This window comes from Lipophrys pholis (genome assembly GCF_963383615.2).
Source record: "Lipophrys pholis genome assembly, chromosome: 1".
NCBI classification, from domain to species: domain Eukaryota; kingdom Metazoa; phylum Chordata; class Actinopteri; order Blenniiformes; family Blenniidae; genus Lipophrys; species Lipophrys pholis.
In genome coordinates this window covers 52,604,613-52,631,310 of record NC_137635.1, presented here as the reverse complement: position 1 = coordinate 52,631,310, position 26,698 = coordinate 52,604,613, and the positions used below count along the sequence as shown (strand labels likewise).

General features: G+C 39.9%; 1 protein-coding gene across 1 annotated transcript in view; it reads right to left on the bottom strand.

Moving 5' to 3' along the window:
- Window positions 1-1,792: 1,792 nt before the first annotated feature.
- The window catches only part of LOC308114970 (A-type potassium channel modulatory protein DPP6-like), a gene marked incomplete at both ends in the record, with an annotated part of 89,289 nt that continues 64,383 nt past the window's right edge, over window positions 1,793-26,698 (bottom strand). Inside the window, 22 exons of the mRNA XM_080472245.1 lie at window positions 1,793-1,939; window positions 3,163-3,236; window positions 3,319-3,391; window positions 3,530-3,585; window positions 3,671-3,773; window positions 4,762-4,816; window positions 4,902-5,096; window positions 5,995-6,064; window positions 6,758-6,856; window positions 6,951-6,998; window positions 9,335-9,447; window positions 9,523-9,570; window positions 9,650-9,741; window positions 10,202-10,309; window positions 10,415-10,453; window positions 10,813-10,939; window positions 11,019-11,116; window positions 11,723-11,877; window positions 18,031-18,151; window positions 24,933-25,014; window positions 26,195-26,247; window positions 26,324-26,398. Of these exons, the coding sequence (XP_080328371.1) occupies window positions 1,793-1,939; window positions 3,163-3,236; window positions 3,319-3,391; window positions 3,530-3,585; window positions 3,671-3,773; window positions 4,762-4,816; window positions 4,902-5,096; window positions 5,995-6,064; window positions 6,758-6,856; window positions 6,951-6,998; window positions 9,335-9,447; window positions 9,523-9,570; window positions 9,650-9,741; window positions 10,202-10,309; window positions 10,415-10,453; window positions 10,813-10,939; window positions 11,019-11,116; window positions 11,723-11,877; window positions 18,031-18,151; window positions 24,933-25,014; window positions 26,195-26,247; window positions 26,324-26,398 (2,031 nt within the window). The remainder of the gene's footprint in view (window positions 1,940-3,162; window positions 3,237-3,318; window positions 3,392-3,529; window positions 3,586-3,670; window positions 3,774-4,761; window positions 4,817-4,901; window positions 5,097-5,994; window positions 6,065-6,757; window positions 6,857-6,950; window positions 6,999-9,334; window positions 9,448-9,522; window positions 9,571-9,649; window positions 9,742-10,201; window positions 10,310-10,414; window positions 10,454-10,812; window positions 10,940-11,018; window positions 11,117-11,722; window positions 11,878-18,030; window positions 18,152-24,932; window positions 25,015-26,194; window positions 26,248-26,323; window positions 26,399-26,698) is intronic.

Here is a 26,698-nt window from a genome sequence, read left to right as displayed (position 1 = left end):
GCATTTGTGGGATGAGCAGAAGAGCTGGCGTGAAGGTCAACAATTCTCCAAATCTTAATTTTGAGCCTCTGGTGCTTTAATCCAAGTGAGGATTTTTCTCAGAGAGTTTAATGTATTATTGTACATTTATTTATCTACATGACTGTTGGTTGAGGTGTACGGAAGAGTTTTAGGGCCACTGAAGAAAAAAAAAAATTTGGAGGCTAAAAAAAACTAAAAACCTTCATTGCGCTTCAGAAAAAGTCGAAAATCAAAGTCGAGATTTATTTTTTTTCACGCTGGACAAAAAGTCCGTCCATCCACATGCCAGCGCGTGTGACTGCTTCCTCAAAATGCATATCAGGCGGTTTAATGACGTGGTGAAAAGATGCTTCTGGACAGAATCTAGCTCATAAACACGGAGCAGTTATCATCAGTATATCAGGACTATAAGAGACAGAGCAGCCTGCTGCCTGGTTCCGTCGCAGAAGTTCGTCGAATATGAAGGACAGAGACACGGATCCCGGGCTGCTTTTTTAAATGTGTCCTACTTAATCAAGGAAATCCTGGGAAAAATCACACGTCCATAAGCAGTAAGCAACGCGATATAGTCACAATTAAGTGATTTAATGTGATTTCACATCTACGGGGAAATGATGAGGGATGGATAGACGTCTCTCCGTGAAAAAAAAAATCTCGACTTTGATTTTCGACTTTTTCTGACGCGCACGAAGGTTTGTTTTTTTTAGCCTCCGAATTTTTTATATCCTTCAATGGCCCTAAAACTCTTCTGTAGAGGTGAATAAGGGGTAAGAGTTGCTTCTTCCTACTTTTTCGGATGAATTGATGTGTTGTTTGAAAATACACCTGATATATCTTTTGTTTTCCCTAAACTCAGACTAACTGTCATTTCAAGTAAACCAGCCCCAAAACACATTTATTTTCTTAAAAGGGACCAATGAAGCTTCTGCTTGTATTTGTTTACAATTATGTTAGTAAAAGAGTCCTAATGAGTGCTCTCCGTTCACGAGCACTTTAAAAGAACTATAAAGTTTCACCACTAGGGGGCCTGTCTTAATCTAAAAGAGGCAAGAATGTTGTAACGTGGTTTATAAAAGCACTTTATTTAAATTAAGTTAACATGGGCTGAAATCGAATAATAATGAAGAGTCTCACCTAAGAAACGTATCACCAGCCACCACTGATGTAAACACTGCATTGTGTTCTTCCCCACACCTCATCAAGTATTTCATCGCATCTGCTGCTCATCCCACAAATGCACACTCCTTATGAACGTGGTACGGTTTCAAAGTGAAATAAACAGGCTATCAAACCGTATAAACCATCATTTGTGCAGGTGGCACTTAAAAGTCCCATTTGGAAGGTTTGCTCCTCCGTGAGCAGGTGAATGTGTGAATGTGACGGCGCCACTCGGCACACATTGTCACGTTGTTCCAGCTGTGAAATGAGGTGCAGTGGACCCGTTTTTAACTTCCTTCTCTTCACTGGGTTTGTGCTGCAAAGCGCTCGTCAATACGCAACGCCTGACGGATGCTGTTCCTCTGTCTGTCCACCGGATGGCGCTCATCTATTTCAAAATAATAATAATAATAAAAAAAACAAAAAACAACGGAGCGGAGAGGGAGAGGCGACTGCTGGCGTCTGGTCGGTTCCTCCCCCGGCGGCCGGAGGCGAGCGGAGGGGTGCGACATGCTGCAGGCGACGAGGAGGCGAGCGTTCACAAACTGTTGCATATTGTGCGTTGAGGAGGAGACGCTGCTGCTCCTCCTCCTGCTCCTCACTGCCGCTCCTCTTAACTGTTGTCCTCGCTGTCCGCCGGCTGCTCCTCCGTCGGCGCCTCCGGCTCCCGGAAACACTCCTCGAAGAAGTTGACCAGCGACTGGCCGAGGTGCTGCTGCGTGCCCTCGCTGTGCAGGAAGTGTCCCTCGTCCGGGTAGATCTGCACACATTCACACGTCCTCACATTAATCCTCCTCCCCAACAAGGGCGACACAAACACCCCCCGTTTACACGACAGTGAACGCGAGTGGATCCACAAAAACTTTCCTCACTTTTGGGGGGTCCGTTTCCACGGCTCCCAAGTTGGAAAGATTCTTTCACGGTCGATATTCCCTCCTGCAGAGACGGCCGGAGGCTATGGAGCCTCTTACTGCGCATATCTCTCCCCCCCCCCCCCCCCCCCCTCCCTCCTGCTCATCCACTTGTAAACAAACATGGCCGACCCGTAGTGGTTTGACTCGCGTTTCATATTCTAGTTTTATCGTCCAGATCAGTAGTTCAATAGTTGAGACTCACCCCTGATAGCATCCGATGAGTCATCAGTCCATACGGATGTCGGGTTCACTACATTTTCTTCACGTTTATAGCGTTTTGTTCTCTGCACAAGTCTGTGTGGTTTCATTACAAAATCAAGCAACAGCGCCCTCCAGTGGCCCGGCAGACTAACTAGTCTCCTTTTTTTAACGGATTAGGTCTCGTCACGTGAAACGTTGTTGTGTAAAGTTATCAGGGAGACCATGCAAACTCCACACACACACACACACACACACACACACACACACACACACACACACACACACACACACACACACACACACACACACACACACACACACACACACACACACGGAATTAAAAGCTCATTTAACCGCATTTGTTGTCACACTTATTGCTTAAATATTGTAAAACTAAATACATTTTAATGTAGAAATTATCAAGCACATTTAGATTTATTTATTTAGACACACGCACGCACGCACACAAACAGATCCATCGGACTTGGGGTATTTAGTTCTCCACGTGTTACTGAAGCTCCTGTTTGTTCCCAGCGAATTAAAGAGTTTTTCATCGTTCATCTTCGAACTCCAGACCCAAACATTTGCTTTTTGTTCGTTTTGATACGATGAAGCACAAAAACAGAAGAAAGAAGCACCTGAAACTAAAAGTTTAGTTCGAAATGAGATTGAATTTCTTGACTATAATCCCTCTTCAGGGTTAACTGAATAATAGTTAAATTTTCCAATAAAGGTTAAATAATTTAGCCATTGATGTAAATATTAAAGGAGTTCTGACTAAAACCTAAATAAAAAACAATATTCTTCAAGTCAATTCACATTACAAATGATCTAAACTGGACTTTTGAGCATTTCGGCGGTTTTTCACCTGCAGGGTGTAGTTGGTCTTCTCGCTGATTAGATGGTTGATGAATTTGGCCGTGTGCTGGAAGTGAACTTTTTCTGCAGAGAGGAGACGACAGACACACGTCAGATCTCACTTTTCTTTCACTCTGCAGCGTCATCCAGACGTTTAGAAACGCACCGTCAGCCGTCGGGTGGATTATCAGGAACTGCTTGTCCAGCAGCTGACCCGCTCGGTGCGCTAAATTCGCCATCTGCAGGAGAAGAAAACCAAAGCCAAATCAATTGTCATCAAGAGATTAACTGGTTTACAGAGTCTTGAAGTATTCATTCTTGACTTGGACATTAAAGAAAATGTACTTGGAGTTTTTGCACTGAGGTGGAAACTTTACCATATAAATTCGGGAATCTGTCTTTGCCCCCAGATATCGCTCTGAAAACGCAGACGCTAAAAACAAGATGAAACCACGATTTGAATTTGACTTATATAGATGGCGTATTTGAATTGTTGATGATTGGAAGATGTTTTTTACCATAAAGCTCGAAGTCTGTGATCGGGGAGACGGCGGTCCCACATTTGAGTTGAGTGAATTCCTCCGAGCTCAACAGCATCGTGGCTAAATATCCTCCGTACGCCTGAATCAAGAAGCAACAACTCATCCAGTGTGAATCTGTGACAAAATGCACTCAATGGTGTTGAATACCGTGTTACTGTAACATAACTGCTAAGCCGGTCAAGATAGAAATACTACTTAATAAAATCATTTCTCTCAAGAAGTGCTGACACACACAGTGATAGCCGCTAATGCTAATGCTAACGCTACAATAATATGATTGTAGGGCGACTCGATCACGGATGACATTTCAGAATTCTTTTGAGAAAATAAATCCTGTACAATGTACTTTTACATATTGGTATTTCTAATTGATATTTTACATATTTTTCTTATCTAGTATATGTCCATATATATCTAGTATAACATCATATAGGCTTTGTTTTTCTTTGTTTACCATTGTCTTAAATTGAAGAAGTGCATGGAAATACATTTTTAGTAATTACTTTTGATGAAAAGCTCAGTCAGAAGCCGCATATGTATATCCTGAAGTCAAAATTAGCAAAGAAATTTGACATAATGTGTAAAATCAGATCAATATTAGATCAACATTCAATCAACTTATTATATAACGCCCTCATTCTTCAAATATCTGAGTTATGGTGTGGAAATATGGGGATATAATTATAAAACAACTATTGATCCGATTTTCTTTTTACTTCAGAAGAAGGCCATTGGACTCATAAATCAAGCTGATTATTATTTTGCTCCAACAAATCCTCTGTTTGCCATATTAAAGACGCTAGAAATACACAACATTGTCGACATTAATATACGAGCATGTTTTTGTGTCAAAAAAAACAATGCTTCCAAATGTGTCAAATATACTTTGAAATCTAATCCTTCAAATCAATAATGCTGAAAAGATTTGTCGCAGACGAGTTGTACTTGCACTTAATAATACAGCTATTATTAAGACAGGCCTCATTACAAAAGACAATCAAATGGAATTACCAGAAAAAAAGCAACGAGTGCATAATAATGAGCAGTATTAATCAAGTTGCTCTCACCTTTCCATAAACACCCATCCTGCTCTTGTCAATGTACGGCTCTTTAGAAATGAACCTGGTAAAAGAAGAGAGAGAGAAAAACTGTTGAGATCATTCCGGGTCCGAGCCGTCGGGTTCAGTTCCACCGGCAGAAGTCGGACCTGAGCGCGTCCAGCTGGTCCCGTTCCTCCAGCTTGCCCAGCCTCCTGCGGACCTTGTGGAGGAGGTTGGTGCCCTGGAAGCCGCTGCCGTGCCCGTCGAAGCGGATCACGACGGTGCTGTAGCTGCTGACCAGGACGGTGGCCCAGTCCACCTGGAACTGCTCCGTCACCATCTGGCCTCCGGGGGTGCCGTCGCTGCGGGGCAAATCAGACGACTGTGAAGCAGGTGGTACCGGAACGGTGGGGGAGAAAGATAATACTTATGTCCTGTCCTGTCTGCTCCAGTAAGGCTCAACTCCCAATTTCTTTTGGGAAGACTCTTTAATTGCAGTCCTGTATTATGTAATAACGGTGCAATAAGTAATGTAATACATTTTAAACTCATTATGTAATAACGTGGCGTTTTGTAATACATTTTGCGGCATTTTGCCATAACTTCCTACATCGTTATTTCAAAATGCGAGTTAAATGACTAAATGCCCTCAGTGGCACTAACAATCTGGCTTCACTTCTTCAAGAAAATAGAAATGGCCGGTGGAAATACTGATTGGCTTTTAATTTTAGAAATTTAATAGCCACAAGGTCAGGTGATCCAAAAAGTTAAACGTGATTTTAAGCCCTCGCAATGTTGGCAGGACATCAGTAAAAACAAAGAGTGACATATAATTCTATTCCAACTGAATCTTAATTAGTTTTCTCATTACTAAACAAAGAACCATGTCGAAGAACAGAGAAATGGTCAAATTTCTTACATAATCCACCAAATTATTCCGTTTTATAAAAAAAATAAAAGTACAACACCCGCAATTTTTAATAACTGTTGCAATACGTTACAAGTTATTACAAAATGCGGCAAAGTTTAGAAGAAAATTCGGCCTTATTACATAATGAGTTGAAAATGTATTACATTATTACATATTGCACTATTATCACATAATGCAGTGTTTGTTAATGCGACAGACTATCAAAAAGCTTTGACACTGATGAAGCAGTAGAGTCTATTTATAAGGCGAACCTCTCAATTCAATCAGCTCTGTGTTAAGTTCCGACCCTATAAAAGTCCCCATGTTCAGTTTGAGCTGTTAATACTCACACCAGCAGCAGTAACGGGTAGTGAGCCGTGTCGCTGAATCCAGCCGGCTTCAGTATCTGCATGGTCAGAGCTGAGAAGAGAGAGGAAACGGGAACATTTCCACACGTTTCCACATGTTTCCATCTGAAAATTAGTAATATTTTGCAGTGGGTGTAGTTTTCTACAACGTAAAGTTGTGTTTAAATGTAAAACTACTTTTCTGAACCAAAATGACCAATAAAAATCGAGGATTCAGAGGGTTTGTTAGACTACAGAAAGACAATTATAATATATAACTATTAAATATTGGCGAAGGGGTAGGATTTGTTAAGTTTACTTCTTCCTACCTCTTTTCAGGCATGGGAATCAGATATATGAGATATGTACGTGTGTGTATGTATGTATGTTGATAAGTATGTGTGGGTCTAATTAAACGTAGATAAAACATTTGTTTGTATAACTATATTTTCATAATTTATTTATTTATCAACATCAAATGGTGTATATATTTTGGGATATGTGATTGCACCAAATATATTAAATGTCACATGCCTGAAATGAATGAATAATAAAAAAAGAAAAAGAAAAAAAAATTACTTTAACAGCTTTTCTCTTCCCATTTACTACACCATCGTCTGCATACAGGGAGAACACCTCTTACATACAGATACTGACGGGACCTATACCATGAAGTATGACGGAGAAACACCCTGCAGTTATTTGGATGCGCTTGCATTGTATGTAGTGTTAGATTCTGTCTTGCTTTCTGAGCGCGCTCGCGTACTGTAGTCGTCGATGGTGACAGTCTCGTACTCCACCCGGGGCATCTGCATGTTGTTGTACGTGTCGTTTACTCTCTCGTTCATCTCCACGTTGAACACCTCTGCAGAGTGAATGAGAGAAACAAACTCTTCCGTGTTACTTGATGAAAGTGTAAAGTGAGTAAAACTGTGTGGTGAAGCCGGGCGCAGACTCACTCTGTTTCTCCTCGGTGCCGTAGATTGCCACACTCGGTATATCTGGACCTAAGCACAGAGAACTCCATTAAAAACATGGTTTTTTTTTTGTTTTTTTTTTAATTAAGTGAAAGAAATACACATTGCTAGTTTTTACTGTGTTGATATATGATCTAATCTTTTGAGTCATTATTGGAGTATATTCAGATAAATTTCACTCTCAAACGTCGATTGAGTCTTCCTGCACTTGGAGGCGTGTCCTGATCCTGCAGCCAATAGCATTGTTTGTTTAAACTTCTAAGCCCCGCCCCCAACATCGTCAGGCATACCATACTTAAAATGTCAATCACATTTGGAACACGCCTCCTCTGTGTTCAATCTTTTCACTCACCAAATTCAATTATACGGAATTAAATGTCACTTGGAATTCTTTTCAAGAAATATTAGATTTAGCATTTTTGGGATGAAAATAAAAACACTCACCTAATTTTAAACAATTTAGAAATTACTTCATTATGAATGGCAACATTTAAGGAACAAATGCATTTTTATAAATGAAAGAATAAATTAAGTTCAACGTGTTTAGTAGTGAATTTAGCAGATAATTTTTTATTCATGTCAACAGCATTTTTTATATAATTACACCTTCAAAATAAGTCAATTTTCTGTATTTTTGTACTCTTTTCATCTGGTTATTATTTCATATGTTGCATCCATGTGGACTGGGAAACAGGGTTTTCTGATGTGTATATCAGAATAGTTCCTTTGAATCTCCAAATTATGATTCAGATTGATTAATATGGGGGAAACAAAGCTAAAAGTTTTTGTATAATTGCTTGTGTAATGTGGGTTAGTGTTCTATAAAACATGAATGAGAAACTGCTTTTTATTATTCACAAATATCTTTTATGAGTTATAAAAACAACAATTTGACTAGAGAGCACATGCAGCAAGTTTTTAGACTTCAGGTTGGCTTTCTAAAAAGTGTTGTACTATTCAGGAGGAAATTTCAATAATCGATAACAATCTAGATATGTGCCACTAAAAAACTACACTCTGCTAAAAATATTCACATAATCTCGTCATGTTGGGAAATACTGGCAATGCATTTGAATTGAAGGTATTCCTTCATGTGCCATGAAGCGTCACCGTGTCAGTTTGCATTGGCGGTAATAGGAGTTAATATGATAGACACGATTAAACTCATGCAGGACCACAGTGATAAAAGCCTGAAAAAGAGGCAACATAAGCCTTTCCTGCCACAGAATAATCTCCCGGCCAGCTCTACTGTTAATAATCTGCCTCCCTCCCACGAGGAAGTGCCTTATTATTTCACAAAGGAGCCACTCTCTGAAGATCCAATTAATGAAGAAAGCCTCTGGCACTCTTCCTCCCGCCCCGGGAAGTGCCCCCCCGGAGTAAATCTGCCTCCATAGAAACCGTGATGTTGTTGCCCAGAGCTGGAGCCGAGAGGACGGAGAAAAAAAAACGAAAAAAAAACGCAGTGCTTCTCTGAGAGTCACGTGGCGTAAACAACACAGCCGGACCAGGAACCTGGAAGTGACGGACTGCCTGCAGCTGGCTGGTACCCAGAGGACGTCTGATGGGACGCGTTGAACTGAACGTTATTCCCTCTGCCTCGCCTACAGGCATGGACGTTTAAATCAAGGGGGATTCAGTCATTTATGTAAAAGATGAGGGTTTAAAATGAAGTGCGGCTTGTTCACCGGGTTGAGCTTCATTCACTCAGTCATTTAACCTGAAACTCCTTATCACTGCAACACCTCAGAGACCTCTGATTGACACACTTTACCACATTGTGCCTTTTGGTTTTTTATCTCAGCCTGTAGAATTATGATTTTAATCTCAATTCTGACAACCAACTTAGAGCAACTTAAAGAACAGAGATTTATTTACATGTTGGGCAGAAAAGTAAAAAAACCTTCAAAAATGATAATAATAATAATAATAAAAAAAAATAAAAATAATAATAATAATAATAATAATAATAGGTTTTATTCATGAAATACCATTTTAAATACTTCTTTATACTTTGTTATATGAAAATGTTCAAACTGTTTAGTATTAGTTTAAGTATTGAAAAAGTGGTAAATATATTTACAACACGACATGCATCTCAATTTAAATTAATATACAGAGAATTAGTTTTGTATGATTATTTTTTGTTCATTGCTTTTTTTGGTGGTCTTTTTATTATGCGACAGAGGAAAAAAAGAGGAAAGAAAATGTAAAATTTCATTGAAGCATTCATTCATTCCAAACAAGCCTCCTGACTTCCTCTTTATGGAAGTGGACCATGCGATGGTTCCGATGTGCAGTGTGCTGTGTGTCTGTCAAGAGGGTCACCGGTTGGAGTGACATCAGGACAGCTGCAGCTCGCTCACCTTTGCAGTGGAGCGAGAAGAAACGCATGCTGCTGCTGAAGGAAACGTCCACGTAGCCACACTTGAACTCGCAGGACAGACAGCAGCGGTTGAACGGAGGGATGGTGTCGGCGCTGCAGGACGACACTCGCTTCAGATCACTGCACACTATGGAAGGGAGCTCACGAGTGCTCCGGTTAAAAACCCACCTGTACAAGTGCCGCCGTTTGGGGTCGTCCTCCGTGCTCAGGAAGTATCTGAGAAGAGTCGAGCGTAGAATATTAGAAGCTCTGGGGAGTTTTCAGCTTGTTGGAGATGAAATCAGAGAGTTCTTACATGAGGTTCCTGTTGTGATTGTAGGCTAAGATCCGTGTGACGTCCCAGTCGCCTGACGTCAGAGACTGAAGGATGTCGGTGCTGCTGTTCGGCTGAGAGGAAACAACACGTCAAAGCTACTACAAATGTGACACATTATTATTTAACTGAGAGTTCATTCCATGTTCTTTTTATACTATGTCGTCTTATGTTATGTTACGTTATGCCACATAATAATGTAATGCCATATGGTGTCACTTCATGTAACATGCCATACCATCATATCCGATAGTAATTTTCTTTTATTCCTTCTTATTACTGTTGCTTTATTTCATATTATAATATGTCAATGAGGCGTGATTAAATTCTAATGACCTGGCTATGAATTGGGATAATAAAGGAGACAAATGTCACCTGAAATGAGGTGATTAAAGTCACACTGTGCCTTTGGAACCACCAATCCCATCGTGAAGTTGTTAAAAAGAGCCGTATTTCATCTGCACCGTCGTGAAAGCTGCAGGAGCTGGTTTACAATACATTTAAATGGTGAAAGAAATAAAAATGAAATTGTACCATTGAGGTGGACATGGAGATGTGGAAGAACTTCCCCCTCCCGCCCTGGGGAATCGCTCTGGTAAAGAAGAACTTGTGTCCGTCCTGGGAAAAGAGGGGTGGCTCGTTCTGCAAGGAAAAAAAACCAAACAAAATAACAAAACTCTCAAGGAACAAAATCTGCACCTTTGTTATTTCCTATTTTTTACCAATGTGCTTTTGCTGAGCGTATACCTGCCGGTGGAGCCAGCTCTCACTCTCGTCCTCATGTTTCTGAAAGCAAGAAATGGACTCATTAAAGAGGCTGAATCTGGAGACCATTTATCATACGTTCCCTACAAACAAACCACAAAATGAGCTCGTTAATTCTTCTCATTTCATCGAAAAACCCACAACGCTAACAGGAAGTAATATCTGGGGGCTTTATGAGTTTGAGAAAAATAACCACTGTTTATATGAACTACAAAGTCGATTATCTCGGATTATTGAGGAAAGTCTTTGATCGGGAATAATATTTAGCTTGCACTTCACTATTTGTTACAATTGTAGATGCATTTTATATAGATGGTATTTTTCTAAATAATACCCCCACTCAAAGAAATCGTGACTTGAGTGAGTTCAGCTGCTTCCACCTTGATGCAGACTCCAGTCGTGGCCTCGCACAGCGTCAGGATGGAGTTGTTCTGCGCTCGGTTCAGCCAGTTCACAGCCAGTTTGGTGCTGGTGGCCCATTTCACCATCGTGATGTAATGTTCCCTCCTGCAGATACAGACGGTCGCAGTCAAGTCTCAGTTTCGTCTTCCTGTGCACACTATCTGAATTTAAGTCCGTCACTCACCCGATTCGGGGGTCATCGGGTTTCTTCATCACTACCGTGTGCACAGGACCGTGGAGGCTCACCACTGAAAGGTGCACCGAGGGGTTTTCCTCCCCGGCCTGCGAGAAGACAGCAGATACACCACAGCTGTCAACTATAACTCCAATAACATGCTTTATTATCATGAAAGAAGTGTGCGAGGAATCTATAAGGACGACTAGGTGTTCTTACATTTTCAGCTCTTGTTGTTTTTGTTCCTTTATATATTGATTTAAATACCTTTTCCAAAGCAGCCTAGTTATAAATGCTTAAATTTTTACCGGACTTACTTAACTTCAAAGGAAGTAGTGAACTTAAGCTAAAAAGAAATTCATGATAATTAAGTCGTTCCAAGAAACCTTGAAGTAAAGAGGACCCAGATTTGATCCCTGAGGAACTCCACACCTATATGATTGATTATATTAAGATCTGATCTATCTAAAAATATTTGAATTAGAAGCTGTACACGCTTCAAGATAAGATAAGAGTCAGTACAAAAAATGTCTATCATTACAATCATTAGCATAAAAACTAGGACGAATAATAGCAGAAACAAATGTGCAAATATGTTATAATAACATAAATGAAAAGTTTGTTTTATTAGTGAATGGCGCTACTAAACTCCCTTGGTGCATTTTGATCACATATAATCTCTGGAGCAGCCAGTGTATGATTTGCAGATTTACCTTGGGGTAGTGGTAGTCCAGGCTCGCAGGATAAGGCGTCCCAGTGAAAAACGGGACCTCCATTTTGGGCACCAGCGTGTCGTTGATGGTCATGTAGGCCAAACGCAGTCCGTCTGGAGACCACCAGTGTGCAACGTGGGTCTGCAGGATCTCCTCTGTAACACAACAGAGGTTGATTGTTTTTGTACTCAAACCACACACACCCGAGCGCAGAGAACAATACCATACAAAAACTAACAGTGGCGCGCACACGGACATCCATAAGGACAGACGACCAAGTTGGATTGCTGTTACGGGCCCTTGTGTTGTATTTGGTGCTATATGAATAAAGTTGAATAGAATTTAATTGAATTTAGACACTGGACAAGAAAGACAAAGACACTATGCATGAGTTGTTCTGAATGTTGGAAAAATGCTGAAAACGTTACAAAGACGTCTCTGTGACATTTCCTCCAGCAGGGGGCAGAAGAGCTCCATAAAAAAACAACGACTGTGTCCTTGGACGTCACTCTGGTGGTTAAAAAAAGCTGCTCAGGTCAGCCTTGATGGGGAAGCTGTGATTTTGTCTGTCAGGTTGTAATTAGTTCTCACGCAGGTCGGAGTGAGCTGCTCTATTCAACTCTCACTTCTCTACGTCTGATTGAGTTTTCTCTGTTTGAGGCCGAGCTCAATTTGTTGCCGCGCAGCTGGATGTTCAAGGCCATAGCTCAAAGAAAATCAGTCCGCTCCCCAAAAAAAGAAGAAGAAAAATTGTGATTTTATCCATTATTTTGTGAAGGTTGGAACATTTAAAGGGTGTTTCTCTCGGAGGATGTTGACGCCTCGTAACAGAAAACACGTCTGTTCCTCTTCTACTCAACCAGAACCAAGATTTGTGTAACGCCACTGTATTGTTACATTAGTAGTACTAGTGCATCGTTCTATTTGTGACTTCCTGTCTGCTCCTTTCATTTAAAAAGGTTTGAATTCAAATAAGGCAATGGAGGATTAAAACAATTAAGACCTGTTGAATTGCTTTCCTTATTTCAATATGTTTAACCTCCAGATCAAAAGTGCTGCACATGTGTTCATTAAAGCTCCTAACACACGTCAGAAAAACCATTTCATCTGAATTATTCCTTCTGACACAACGATGCAATCTCAGGAATGGTAAGTTATCTTTAAATATTTCATCATATGTTCTGACTTCAATGATCTGTGCAGACTCTATGTTTTATACATTTTTATAAATGCGGAAAATACATCAAAAGTGAAATTTAAGTCACTCAAAGGGGGAAACATTACTTTTTTTTTTACTCTGATCGAGAAGAAAATTGGCTAAAATTCACTCAATGAAATACATTAAAACAAAATATGGATGTTAAATGAGGAAGAATCTGTGTCAATTTTTAATCAGTGAATCTTTTTCCAATCCAACATATGGTCAGGAACTAAAGCCTGAAAGATGTTTCAGTAATAATTTTGCAGATACGACAATGCGCCCGTTTAAATGACCATAAAAATCTGCAACCTGAGAATAATAAGTAATAGTAACAATCAGACACACATGCACCTCAGAATCCCCAATTTAACATTCTCTAGGATAAAAATGCACCAAATTTTTATCTTTAGGACATTTTAAAAAATATTGTTTAAATGGACATATTTAACAATTCATTTAAAAATGCAAAAAATTGTTTATGTCAACATATGAGAAGTTTAAAGCAATAGTGTGAAGTTTGTCTTCCGTGGAAGAAACAGCAGAAATGAAGATGCCCAGTCACTCACCCAATAAAGGGTTAAACATTTCAGTCCAACCCAAAGTTTATTTTTACTTATACTACAGTGACGTAAGACTTAAACTTCCAGGTTCACAGGTGTGTCTGATTCTGCTGTTGGTTGGTTTTCGAAGGGGGCGCCACAGGGCACTGTATTAGGTCCCTTGCTGTTTACCATTCATGTCAGTAATTTCCGACAGAAATGTCCAAGTGGATTCTGTCATTTATTGTTTTGCGTGCACTGTGTCTGTGGCTGTTGAGCACCAGCAAGCTACTTTGAAAGAGATAGAAACTCAACTTCTGTCTTTGGGATTCGTACCAAATGCAGATAAACTAAAAATGATGATTACTAAATCTAGAGACAAAGATAATTGGCAACTGTATGTACATCTCAAGGAACTCCTGCTGAGATTACTTCTACCTTCAAATACCACGGTGTCATCCTTGACTTGCAGACTTTTGAACGCCACGTTGAAAACCTGAAATACGAGTGTAGACCCATGAATACTCCACATGTTTTGGTTTTGTGATCGTATGCTCAGGACGGCTGTGCTCCACATCGTCTTTTGTTTTTCTTGGCAAACCCACACTTCAACATTGGCTTCTTTTCGTGATCTTCACTTAGGAAATAGAGCGCCCTCTGTTGGATCAGAAGGCAAACTACATCAAACCGTCTGGAGCTCTTATAGACACATTTCCAACAAGCACAGCTTGAACATTTCAGCTCATGTCCGAACCCTCATAGAAAGTGACAGCGCTTGTCTGCAATATTTATCTGTACTGTGATTTGAGCAGATCTGTATGTGCGTAATACAGTTTATGTATAAAATGTGATTTGTGAGTGATCCTCATGCACACAGACATAAATATTGCTGCTACAATCATAACCCGCGCTCTTTATCGACTTTCTGCCGCACGACATCTTTATTGTCTTCTGCTCACGTTATGACTACATCACTTCAGTTTTCTACATTTTTTCCCCCACAACTGCCAACATTAAATCAGATTGTTGAGTATATGTACAAACACAAACACAACAGAGCGTTGGTGAGATCCCCAGATGCGTTAACAAAGAATATCACAACATGTTGTTTACATAATCTCTTTAACGCTCTACAGCATGGCTTTTGATTTTAGGGTTCCTAATAATGTATCAATCACAAAAGGGTTAATAATCTGAAACCCAAGAAGTTGGATAATTAGTAAAATTTCATTGTGCAGGTGGGCTGTTTTTATCTTTTTTTCCATGAATATCTATATTATTCTGTAGAATTCACACAAATATCATGTTTTTATTTCCTGCATCACCAAATGTACTTTTCATTTCTTTGCATTTTATGTGTCACATTCACTTTTTATCCCTTCAATATCCGCTCTACTCATTTTTATTTCTTCTTCTTCTTTTTTTTTTTTAATATATATGCACTTTTATGAAAAACCTTTTTAATGATGGAGTTAAGCTTTGTGTTTGGTGTGATAAAACATCTCTCACATCATATTAAAACTGTAAATATTGGAGAGAAAAGCAGTAATCTCACCTTGAACCTGATTCTAGCCTTTCTCACATGAACAGTCGTGCATGCAGAGTCAAAACTCCACAAAACGTGTGGGAAATACAGAAGCTACACCGTCTCTGTGTCTGTTATCCGCTGATAAATCCTCATAACACAGCAGGGATACACAGCCGGGCGAAACTTGGAGAATGGATTACGTCGTGTTCTCTGTCTCCAGCAACGAAATAATCCTGTTAATGAAAAACCGATAAGAGCCGACTATGCAGCAGTTTCCTCCCCTAATAACTGGCACATTACCATTAACATCCACCCTGCAATGATTCCTCCTGGATGAATCTACCACTCGCCATTCCTCTGACAAGTCAGATGCCTATAAAACTTTGATGAAACATGACTTGCTCTGAAATGTGGCGCTGCGTCGGCGTAAACAAAGCCATATTCCAGAGGTATGTAATTAGGATGTCTGTCCCACATATGTTGTAATCTGAGAAATGTCTCCTTTTGAATTACAAGCGCGCCGCCTTTTGAACATCTGCTGAGTGAGATTGCAGCTCCGCAGACATGAATTAATTAAAATTGGCTGAACACAAAGACAAAGCTGTGGGAAGTCTGGAGCGGGAAACGCAGCCAGCTGAGCGCTGTCAAATGAAATGATGCAGGAAAACGCCCACCGGGCCTGAGGGGGGCTGCTGGGGGTCAGAGGTCAAAACACCTGAAACATCAGGTTTTTAGACAAACATCTGTAATGCACAATGGTTTTTTCATTTTTTTTCTTTTCATGTGAGATTGGACTGAATTAGGTTTTGGTATAAACGGAATCTTCTATTAAATTAATCATTCTTCAATTGACCAACAAATAATTTATTTTGATGTAAAAAAAATAACAACAATTTTTTTCTTAGTTTCGTTTAAACAAGTTGAGAATTAAAGTCTAATTTAATTTATTTGTTTAAAAGTAATTACAAATGCATTATCTAGGGTGTGATTAGATTCGTATTTATTTAATTTGATCTATTTGTTTTGAAATAATTTCAGTCCACATGCACTTTTGGTGTAATTGTCCTACTTCATTATATTTTTATCAATTTATTTAGAATTAATTAAAGAGTGATTTATTTGGTGTGATTAAAATCTTGGCAAAACCCCTAATTTTCCCCCCACATTTTAATTAGAACATCTACTTTTTTCTCCTCACATTGTAACTCCATCCAATACATGTCAGTCCTTAAATTAAACCACAAAAATCTAATTTTATCACTTAACCTTTAACACTAATATCTCCATTTTCCCTCCTTCATTTCTGACCCTTATATCTACTTGTTATTTGAATATTTAAGCATCTTTAATGTCAAGACATGTAACATATAAAACTATTAATCCTTCATATCCCAAACATACTTTTACCGCTTACATTTAAGCTCAGAATCAACAATCTATATCAATTATCTCCCAAAGCAGATTAAATATGCAGAATTTAGATAAGAAAATGTACGGACTTTCAGCAGATACTTTGTCTCTGTTAGGACATGATGGCCTGTCTTTAGGGATAAAGTTGACAGCCTTCAGAATGTATGATTCCTGTCAATGTCACAAAGTGGAACAAACTGTCTTTCATGTGATAAACGAGGTGAAGGAGCTGTGTAGACAGAGCGTCAGACCAAGTTTCATCAGATCTACGGTATATGGAAGGGTGAGGTTTTCCTCCTATTTTTCAATCCTATTACCGTAACATATTTAAATCAGGATGGTGTTTTAAGTTTGTATTTGATATGTTTTGTGTTATTTTTAAGCCTTCAGGATTATTAAATTTCGAACAGAGTGGACAAAAAGATGATGGAAAGGTGCAATTCACTCTGGGAATGATAAACTGGGCCTCAGTTTGATAGTGTCTCCTGTATGCAGCTGAAAGTCAAGAGTATATTTTTCCTCTCAGGAAAAATCTCCATCTCCATCTCCATCTCCATCTCCATCTACATCTCCAAACAGCAGGCGGATGGAGTCATTGTGAAGCTGGTGGGACGCAGCCAGCTCGAGAAATCCTAAATGGAGCTGGACACAGTTGGTTATTACAGTCGTGGTATTTAAACACTTAAAAAGAGGGACTTTTAGACTTTAGATGATTGGTTCTGGCTTGCACCTGGTGCAGGCCTGACTTCTGCTGTGTTGCTTGGCAGGTTTGCGCTCATTAACGCAATGCACCAGCCCGGTGATTAAAGCGTAATAGGAGATGTGTGTTCTGGGTTATTTGATGTTAACAATACACAAACGATCAAATGAAAAGCTTGATGCCACCTCTTTGAACTGTGTGGCACACTGAACCCTCAGATGATCAGCTGTTAGAATCACAGGACAGGCCTCAGACACCTTCTGATGCACTTGCAACCCGCTTTCTACATAGTTAAAATAGGGCAATTTTATTTGCACTCATAAGAAGGGCAGAACCACCGCCCAGAATTAAAGTCTATGTTGCTACGTTGACACAAAGATTCTTCATGTCACTGCTGCTCGCATTTGTGACTCATTTCTGTAGTTGTCATCCTGCAGAGATGTAAACTGTGCAGACAGCGGAGAAAAGACTTTTCACTTGATGAGTGAATATCGTCATAGGACGGCTGAGGATCATGGTGAAATTGCTTTTTAGAGTTTAATGTAGACGAGCTCCTCTGGCTCCTGACTTAAAGCCCTTCCAGCAAATTCAGAGGGAATTAAAATGCTCGCTGGTAGTGTCCAAATTCTTTAACAGTCTTGTGCCTGACCCGGAGACAATCCCCATAGCTGGCCTCTTAAATCTTGTAGTGAGGTTTCTTAGTGGAGTATAGACTTTTCTAATGGGGACATTAATGTTTCTTGTTCACTGAGGACTTGTAATATATTCTCAGAATCCATTATTAAGTCCAATTTGACTTAATTTGTCCACTTTTATTAAAGGTGAATGAGCCAGACATTTGTTCTTTTGCACAGAACTTTAAAGGAACCCTCAGCGTTCTCAACATGGAAATAAGCATCGCTTTGAGAGTTTTCAAGTACAACTTCTTACCTTCATACAGCCAATCAGCAAGTCCATTGAAGACAACTCCCTCCTTCCCAGTGGAGACGAGGCGGATCGCTCGGTTCTCCACGGTCGATCTGTAGTAGATGTTGTTTTCAAATATGAAGATCTGGACAAAGAAAGAGAGCAGGTGCCTCGTTTAGTTTCACAATCAGCAGCCTCAATCAAAAGGACAAATTCTGAACATGTAAAATATTTAATAAAATATCCAAAGGTACTGGATAAAAAACAAAAGTAGCTATGTTTTATATTCAAAAACAACACACAGAGAAATAATATGTATATTCAAGAGAGATAGTGAAATATGCTGTATATTCTGTAAAATGCTGTGAAGAATTTTAGAGATGCAGCTTTGTTTTGCTGCCTCTGGTACTAGACTATAGCTGGTTACTGTCTGGTACTGTTCCCTCATTGATTGCCATATTTGGCTCTATTTGGTTGTACCCAGTACTGGATTCTACCCGGTTAGCCTGCGGCAATGGACTCTGCCAAGCTTCCCTCTAGCATTGGATTATAGCTGCTCGCCCCTGGTATTGCACTCTATCTGCTTGCTCTTGGTATTTGTAGTCGACTCCACCTGAATGGTTCTCATCGCTGACTACCTGGTTGTCCACTGTAATAGAGTCTACCTGGTGGAGTCTACCTGTTGTCCCCTGTAGTGGAGTCTACCTGGTGGAGCCCTGGTACTCTACCTGTTTTTCTCTGGTACTCAACTTCAGGAATTCTCTGGTTGTCCCAATTACTGGACTCTGCCTGGTTCCCCTGCAGCAATGGACTTGACCTGGTTGCTCCCTTGTATTGGATCCTACCTGACTGCCCAAGAGCTGTTCTTTGTTTCTTCTTTCCAGGACTTTACTCTGATACCTCTGGTACAGTTGTCATTAAATGCTTTTGAAGGAACAATGAATCTACAGACTTCTGAGACATTTCAGGCAGAAAAAGAATCAAAGGGTCTGAAAGTGTCCAAGAGTGACTCCTGACCTAAATCCAACTTGAAACCTTTAGAGAGAACTGAAATCTGCCATGCAAAATGGATTCCCGCAATCACAGAGCAGCTTAGTGGCATTGCAGTGGAAGAGTGTGACAAACCATACATCCAGATCGATACTGAGTCTTGTCACTTTATTTTACACAATGATACTGAAAACTCCCAAATCAGAATACCAGTAATCCTGACAAATACTTTGGCTTTCCTGCAGTAAAAACCTGGATACACAGTTTTCACAGCTTCTGTATCTCTCAATTTTCTATTTACAGGAAACACCTGCAAACCAAATCCTCCTGGATCTTTTCATTACAACATTACTTCATCTAAACAGACAGAACTGCAGCTGCCCACTCAGCAATGACGTCTCAGCCAACACCTGCTTTACACAGTCTTTTAAAGAATTCTTTCTAATTACGGTTCAAGTTGAGGTCCACACTATAACAGTTTGAAGACCCTTTTTGTTGTTAATCTCATTCCTGGAGCTGGTTGAGAATGAACACATCTTTCTTCCACCCTGTGCTTATGGGGACGGTGCTGCCCATGCTGTCGGGACAAAAGCGAGCTTCATTTCTGGACCTCAGCAGCTACTGTGGCATCGCCTGAAGGAATGAAAACGAACTGCTGGCAGATGAGTGCGTGCCACTTAAAGTCTTCTGTCAACCCGCCCCGGTGATTGTGTCGTGCTGCCAGCATGAGGAAGATGAATGTGGAATTGATTTTTATCTGAAGTGCAGGCCACATCAGACTGGCTGAAGCCTCTTCACTTAAATCTGAGCCTCAAATCACTGGCAAGAAACAGAAAAACAGACATGAGTGTTTTTTTCTTTCTTTTTCTTTTCTTTTTTCTTCGCTCTGATCTATAGACTGCTGTTGAGAAAATGAAATTTTTATATTGTGGGATCAACATCTGAGGAAAATAGATCAATGCAGGCCTGCATTAAAAGATGGAAGCTGGAGGTTCAAAACTCGCCACGGGGCCGGATGGGCAGCGTTCAAAGGGCTGCATGAACTCTGAAGCCTATGTATTTCAATTAATATGATATGGACCTTCAGTTGAAGCAGCCTGGAAGCTCGAAACCTTGATGCACCTTTGCAATTTCAACATCAAATACGAAAAAAAGATGCATGCATCCCGTGAGCTTGGGTTACTCATTGTGAGCATTGAACGCAGTGCAGCATTTAGTGGAAAATGACCCTGAATGGCCTCAGAAAACTGCAGGGCAGGTGCCAGTCTCTTGATGAAGCTGCTCAGTGACTTTTCAGGCCTGACGGGAATCAGATAAGAGAAAGGGGAGGGCAAGTGAAAAGCGAGATAGTTATTTCAAAAGGGAAGAGAGATGAAAGAAGAAACATCAAAGATACCTGTAGTTCTCTACTAGCAGGGTTCCTATTATTTGTGCTTTTTTTTGTATTGTATGTCTGAGTGTATTTTTGTCCAGATGATGGTTACGAAGCAATGAAGGCACACCATTACCACTTGTCAGATTAATTGAAATTCTGTCTCTTTTTTTTTTGTTTTTAATCCTGTCGCCATTTTCAGCTCATAACGTTTGTGATGATGACTGTGACTGGCACATGCATGCACTTTGTGTGTGCGTATATGTGCATGCACAGGTGTGTGTGGGTGCACGTGCCTGCGTGTGTTTATGCACGGACGTGTGTGTTGATTGCGATGTCACAGTTGAGTAATTGCTGGTGGTTTAATGAGAGAGCTTTGCAGGAGTCGTTTCCTCTCACTGTACATCTTGCTCCCACACACACCTCTCATTTTTACGCGCCGATGAAACACTCCAATTGTGATGAACTTAATGGGAAATCATTACATTCACAGACTGTGAAGGAAAAATAAATAAATAAATAAATAAATAAAGCCCAAAAAAGTGTGAAAACATCCGACATCTCCAGGTCAGAGTGAGACAAAAGACTCATCTCATTCGTCTGGAATAACCTGGTGGGTTCATCAAATCAAACACAGAGCAACAGTAACAGCTTCTGGAAAGGAACAATCAGGTACACTATTATCATATGCAAATGGTAATCTGCAATTTTAAGTAAATGACACGATGAATAGCAATTACACTAGAGAAAATCTGTGAAGAACCAGCTGAGGGTTGTTGGATATTTAAACACCGCAATCCCAACAGAAAGTCATTTCAAGCCAACAAGGGAAACTAAATAGCCTGAGAATGAAAAGACGTCACCAGGTATCTGGATAAATGGCACTCTGAGGCTCAAAGAAAGGCATTTTTCCATGACAAACACATGACATGAACAAAAGCAACAAAGCTTCTGACCCCACATCACTTATAAAAGAGACTTACTGTGCTGATTTTTGCCTTGGAAAATCATATCGCTTGTTTGTAGTGCTTTAAAAAGAAGTACTTCTTTCACAACACATTTAAGACCAACAATAGTCATGCAGTAACATCTAGTGGCCCCACATGGTACGTACAGTACCATGTATTTTATTATACATGGCATGACTTGACAATCAACAAAAATACGACAAGCTTTTAGGGCCTCTTTACACAACGGTGTCAAGTTAAAACAATACGCTATAAACATTAACAATGGGAGTACATAGATATTCATGTGGACTGATGACAAAGTTGGATTGTTATTATGGTGACTCTGAACTATTAAAGTACCAAGTCTCAGGAGAATATGAACTGGGAGTCATGACACTCTGAAGGTCGCCATTGTTGTTATTGTCAATCTTCTCATACAGATACATAACTTGCAAATGAACGGAGACCGATGTTTTCAAGAGAACCAGAGTTCTTTTGTTTGATCTGGATCAGAGTTCAGGGGAACGTTCACAGATTTCCAAACAAAGCGAAACTTTCCATTAAAAGTCCATTAAGAAAGTCCGTAAAGTGTGGATCAAACAGGGCTGGTGTGAACGAAGAAATCAAAACCAAATGTTCAGATATACAGTATATCTGTCTGCCTAAAGAACATACAATAAGGGAGCTGATGCTTCCCAACGCCTTCACTCAGTCCTCTTTTATCATAATTCCTTCTCAAAACTTAGACATAGCTGTTTCTACTCATTTAAAATAGCATGCTGGAGTTGCTACGACTCAAATAGTGTTTCTAAAATCCGCTGATCGATCCGTTTCGTCGTACATTTAATTCCCAACAAATCTAAATAATGAGAGGGGTTCTGTTGTAAACAGCCTCGAACAAGAGCTGAAACTGTTTGTTCTCATGTGATGATTAATAGAGTGAACATGAGATTTTACAGCAGCAAAACTCGAGATAACCCTACAGAGCCCATGTTACCAGCAGTAAAACAACACGTCACTTGTTCTGTGGCAGGCTGATGTGTTTTTAATAGATTTTGCACAACAATGAGGCTCCGCGGCACCGAGGAAAAAAAAAAGGTCCAACAGGCCGCGGCTGCAGAAGCAATTTGAAGCCTCACAGGAGGAATTCGGCATTGTTGTGTTTGTGGCGACAGTCAGAAAATTTATGAGCAGACCACATCATTAAAATGAGCAGCGAGTCCTTCAAACGGCGCTACAGATAGAAAATCACACTTTGCAGGGCCACTGGAAGTCTCTGTCCATAAATGTCTGCTGTTTTATGAGCTCTTTCCTCGAGAGGACAATTTCAATCACTTTAAAGTTCTGCTACACTTAGACATTTTACAAAAACGGAATATATGTGTCCTCTCATGCAGAAACCCATTGTTTGAAACATAAAATCCTAAATCCAAACACGTTTTTGTAACAAATCCAGTGCATTTGTGGACCAGTCCACAGCTTTGTTTTTTAACACATACCAAGAGGAGGAAATAATGGGGTTCCTCTCAGGAGGCAACTTGTGGTTTTCTTTTGCTGAACTATGTAAATGAAATAATGTTTGTGTTGGTGCAGAGGCCACAGCAGAGTAAATAGATGTAAATGCACAGTATTAAATTAGAGCTGCAGTCCAAAGGCAACAAAGCTCAGAGAAATGTGTTTACAGCTGCTCTACTGATCCCAGGAGCAGAGAATAAGGCCCCATTTCTGCAGCTCTCTTGGTTTGGCTGGAATTTTTCAGGTCAGCCATTTAAGTGTTCACAGTTTGCCTAGAGATGTGAAGAGGAGAAATTGGTTCCTTACATAAGAGTTCTGAGGGTCATGGAAGACATGGTTTTGTTCAACCACATCTGTTCAATAGCTATCCGGAGCAGAAAACAGCGTGTTGTAGCAGTAACCTGGCTCTTGTGCAATGTACGTAAGTTTTATATATAAGTACTATTTCTACAAGCTTAGCATTGTAGCACTGAGAGTTGGCAGGGATCAGCAAACACTTCAGTGTTTTGCAAGAAATATAAAATAGCAGTTAATGTAGTTAATGTAGAACACATCAAATGAATAAGAACTCTTTTGTAGGATTTATAATAGATATTTGCCATCTTCCTCTTCGGGTCTGACCCCAATGCCAGTTTTAGAGGGAACTGCCCATTCATTCAAAAAGCCAAATAAAGAAACTCGTCCTTGAATTTTTAGTATACGAGGCCTATGACATGCTTCTTTGCAGGATGCTTACAGCAGAAATAGTTTGATGAAAACAAAAGATGGGGAATATCTTCTTCAACCACTTTTACTTTCCATGCAGCTCAAACATGAAGCTGACCTCCACTGAGCTTCAATAAAACTTGAACATGTTTGGTTCAGTGAGACTTTTATTGAATTCACCCAAACACTGGTTCACTGACAAAAATACAAAAGTTTTACTTCTTCTTTCTGGTGAAGCTAAGTTTCGGCTAATATTATACAGCATGTTTTAGTTTTTCATTAAGTTATAATTGACAATTATAATGTGTTTTTACAGATTTAACAGGCCCCCAAATTCAGCTGTTGGCTAAAACTAAAATACATAGAAAACACATGTGGCTTTGTTACTAAAGTAAGAATAAACAAAACATGAAAAACTGACCAAAGTCCTACATATTTCACAAGTTGTAGCTTATAGCGTTAAAGGTGGAGTATTTGAGTAATGCCACTTTTGTACACCAGGGGGCAGTTATTAGTCACTATGCTGTCCAGTTTGTTGTCTACTGCGCCTCAGTGGTCAACTTGTTAAGTTTAGCACTTTGTTTGGTTTTTGAATCTTTGAGATTATTGAAAAACTTCAGCGAAAAAATACATGTTGTAGTTTTAAATTCACCCTTGTCGTGTTTGTGTTTTGAAAAAACTCCTTTTTGTGTCAATATCACTGAATGCTATACCATTAGAATTTTAATAGTATGCCACACAGATTAATTCTGTATTTATCATAGTGTGTTTGTGTGTGTGTGTGTGTGTGTGTGTGTGTGTGTGTGTGTGTGTGTGTGTGTGTGTGTGTGTGTGTGTGTGTGTGTGTGTGTGTGTCTGTGTGTAACAGGAAAGAATATTATACTGATGTTGCATAACCATGTGTACACATAACCTAGCATTACGTGTTGAATCTTTCTTGTCTGAAAACTACATTCTAAATACAGTTGGGCTGGTTGTTTGGTGCATTTTGGGTCCAAAATTTCCTCCCTGCAATGATCTCAATCTCAGATGGATTTCCACACACACAGACACACACAGAGCCCAGAGGCCTCACACTGTCCAAAACCACGCTTGGTGCCACCGAGATGCCATCTGCCACTGTGGCTCTCGGCCGCTCGTCGGCGTTGACAAAGTGAAAATGGTTTTGGCCGACATTGACGGAGGTCGAAGCAAACCGGGTTCAATCCTCCAACCTTTAGTGCGGCCATGGTCACAGTGCAACACAAACCTCGCATTACTGCCAGATTTTTGCTGTTCTGCCGTGATGAACCACAAATGGCTCCAGTGTGAGGGCGGGCTGATCCTGACAGATTTCCATCAGAGCCGCCGATCATCGGCGGCTCAGTAATCTCAGAGGGGGACACGCTGCTTACCAACTGCTGGCCTTGGGGTCCCCATCCGGCAAACTGCAGGACGGCTTCGTGCACCTCAGGGGGATTCAGAGGCCAAGTTTCCCTGTGGAGACGGAAACATTACATCGTTAGAAACCGGCACAGTTTTGCTGGAAAGTCTGGAGATAAGTTCCTATCGTCTGTCTTTCAGCTCCCTCAACATGATGCTGGTGGTTTTCTTGGATGCGGTTGCTGTTCACTAAATAAAGGCGAAATAAAACTATTTGTATTACTTTTTTTTTTTTTACACTATTGAAACTATTTGTATTATCTAAAAATATTAGTTTAGACTAGTTCGAGACTGAAATTCGATCTTGCTTTGTAAGTTGTGGAGTACTTTTGTGGTGGTTTTGGATCAGTTTTCCATCCCTTTAGAAGATGAAAAACTGATTTGTTGGAGCAGTTTCAGGATGATGACCACTGTAATCTTATAATCTTTTCCAACCATCATTGCAGCCTGATTTTGTCCCGGTTAAAACCTTTTGGACCAGCTTCAGGCTGTTACTAAACCAGTTGAAATCATATTATAGCCAAATTTGTGAGGCTTTGGAACAGTACTGGAACTCATCCTTTTGGTTTTCGTTTTTTGAAAGCGGGTTTAGACCTTTTTTTTGGTTTTATACATTTTGAATTTGATTTCTGGCTTCAATTTGAATATATGTGGTGGTCTGTCTTTTGTTCTGGTCCAAACAGGACTTTTTAAAACCACTTTCAGGCTAATTTTCAATTTTCAACAAGATTGACTTCAAGTTTTTTCTTAAAAAAAAACAAAATAACAAAACTGGTTTTAATGTTTTTTTTAAAAAAATGGACTGGTGTCAAAAATGGGAATGAACTGGATTTTTACTTTTAAATTTTAAACTTTACTCCACTTTAAGGATTGACCAGTTTCAAATAAATTTCAGACCAAATTAAAGCAGGTCAGTCCTTTCAGCCAAGATAAACTTTCTGTGCCTTGTTTTTTCTGCTCTGCTGTGTGTATTGGCTTTAAATCCTTTATTTACTTTTCTTCAACTTGTAAATTGATTACTTTGGATTATTTATTTCAGTCATTGTGACGCTAACTTTGCCTGTTAAAAAAAACTCGCTCCAGACTGTCCTCTCATTATACCTGGACACCAACGTAGGGTTGGAGCAAAGACATCATACATTTTTATGTATGTATATATATCTTTATGAAGCTCTCGCCTATTCTGGAATATTGACCCACTCTCACACAATCTGGAACTCTCTAGAAGACTTACTGCGTATTGAGGCTGTAGATAATGTACTTGGCTGCATAGGAGTGTCGGTACATCTGTAGAAGAAAACAGTCTCACAGTCACAGAAGGTCAAGGTCTGATCCAGAAAATGTTCCAGGTAGATTTTCTCACCGGTTTGACGTCAAAAGCAAACAGCACATGCTGCAGGTCTGGAGACACTTGATATTTGGCAGCTCTGGATCTGTCCTGGATGGCAGGAAAAGGGTGACTGATAACACCATGTACTATGAGCAGACCATCGTGTTTTAGACAAATAACGACAAAGTATTTGACTGCCGAAGTGCAAAACTTGACGGGGTTGGGCATAAATGTTAAGATACTGAAAGTTGAAGTTATTTCAGAAAAAAGCAGCAGAAGCTCTCAGTCATTACACACTTTTTGACAATGCAACAGATATAAAACCTAATTAAGTCCTGGCGGCCTGATATAATTATAGTCCTAAGACGGTTAAAAATGGGTTATTTTCAGCAAAATGACACGCTGCTC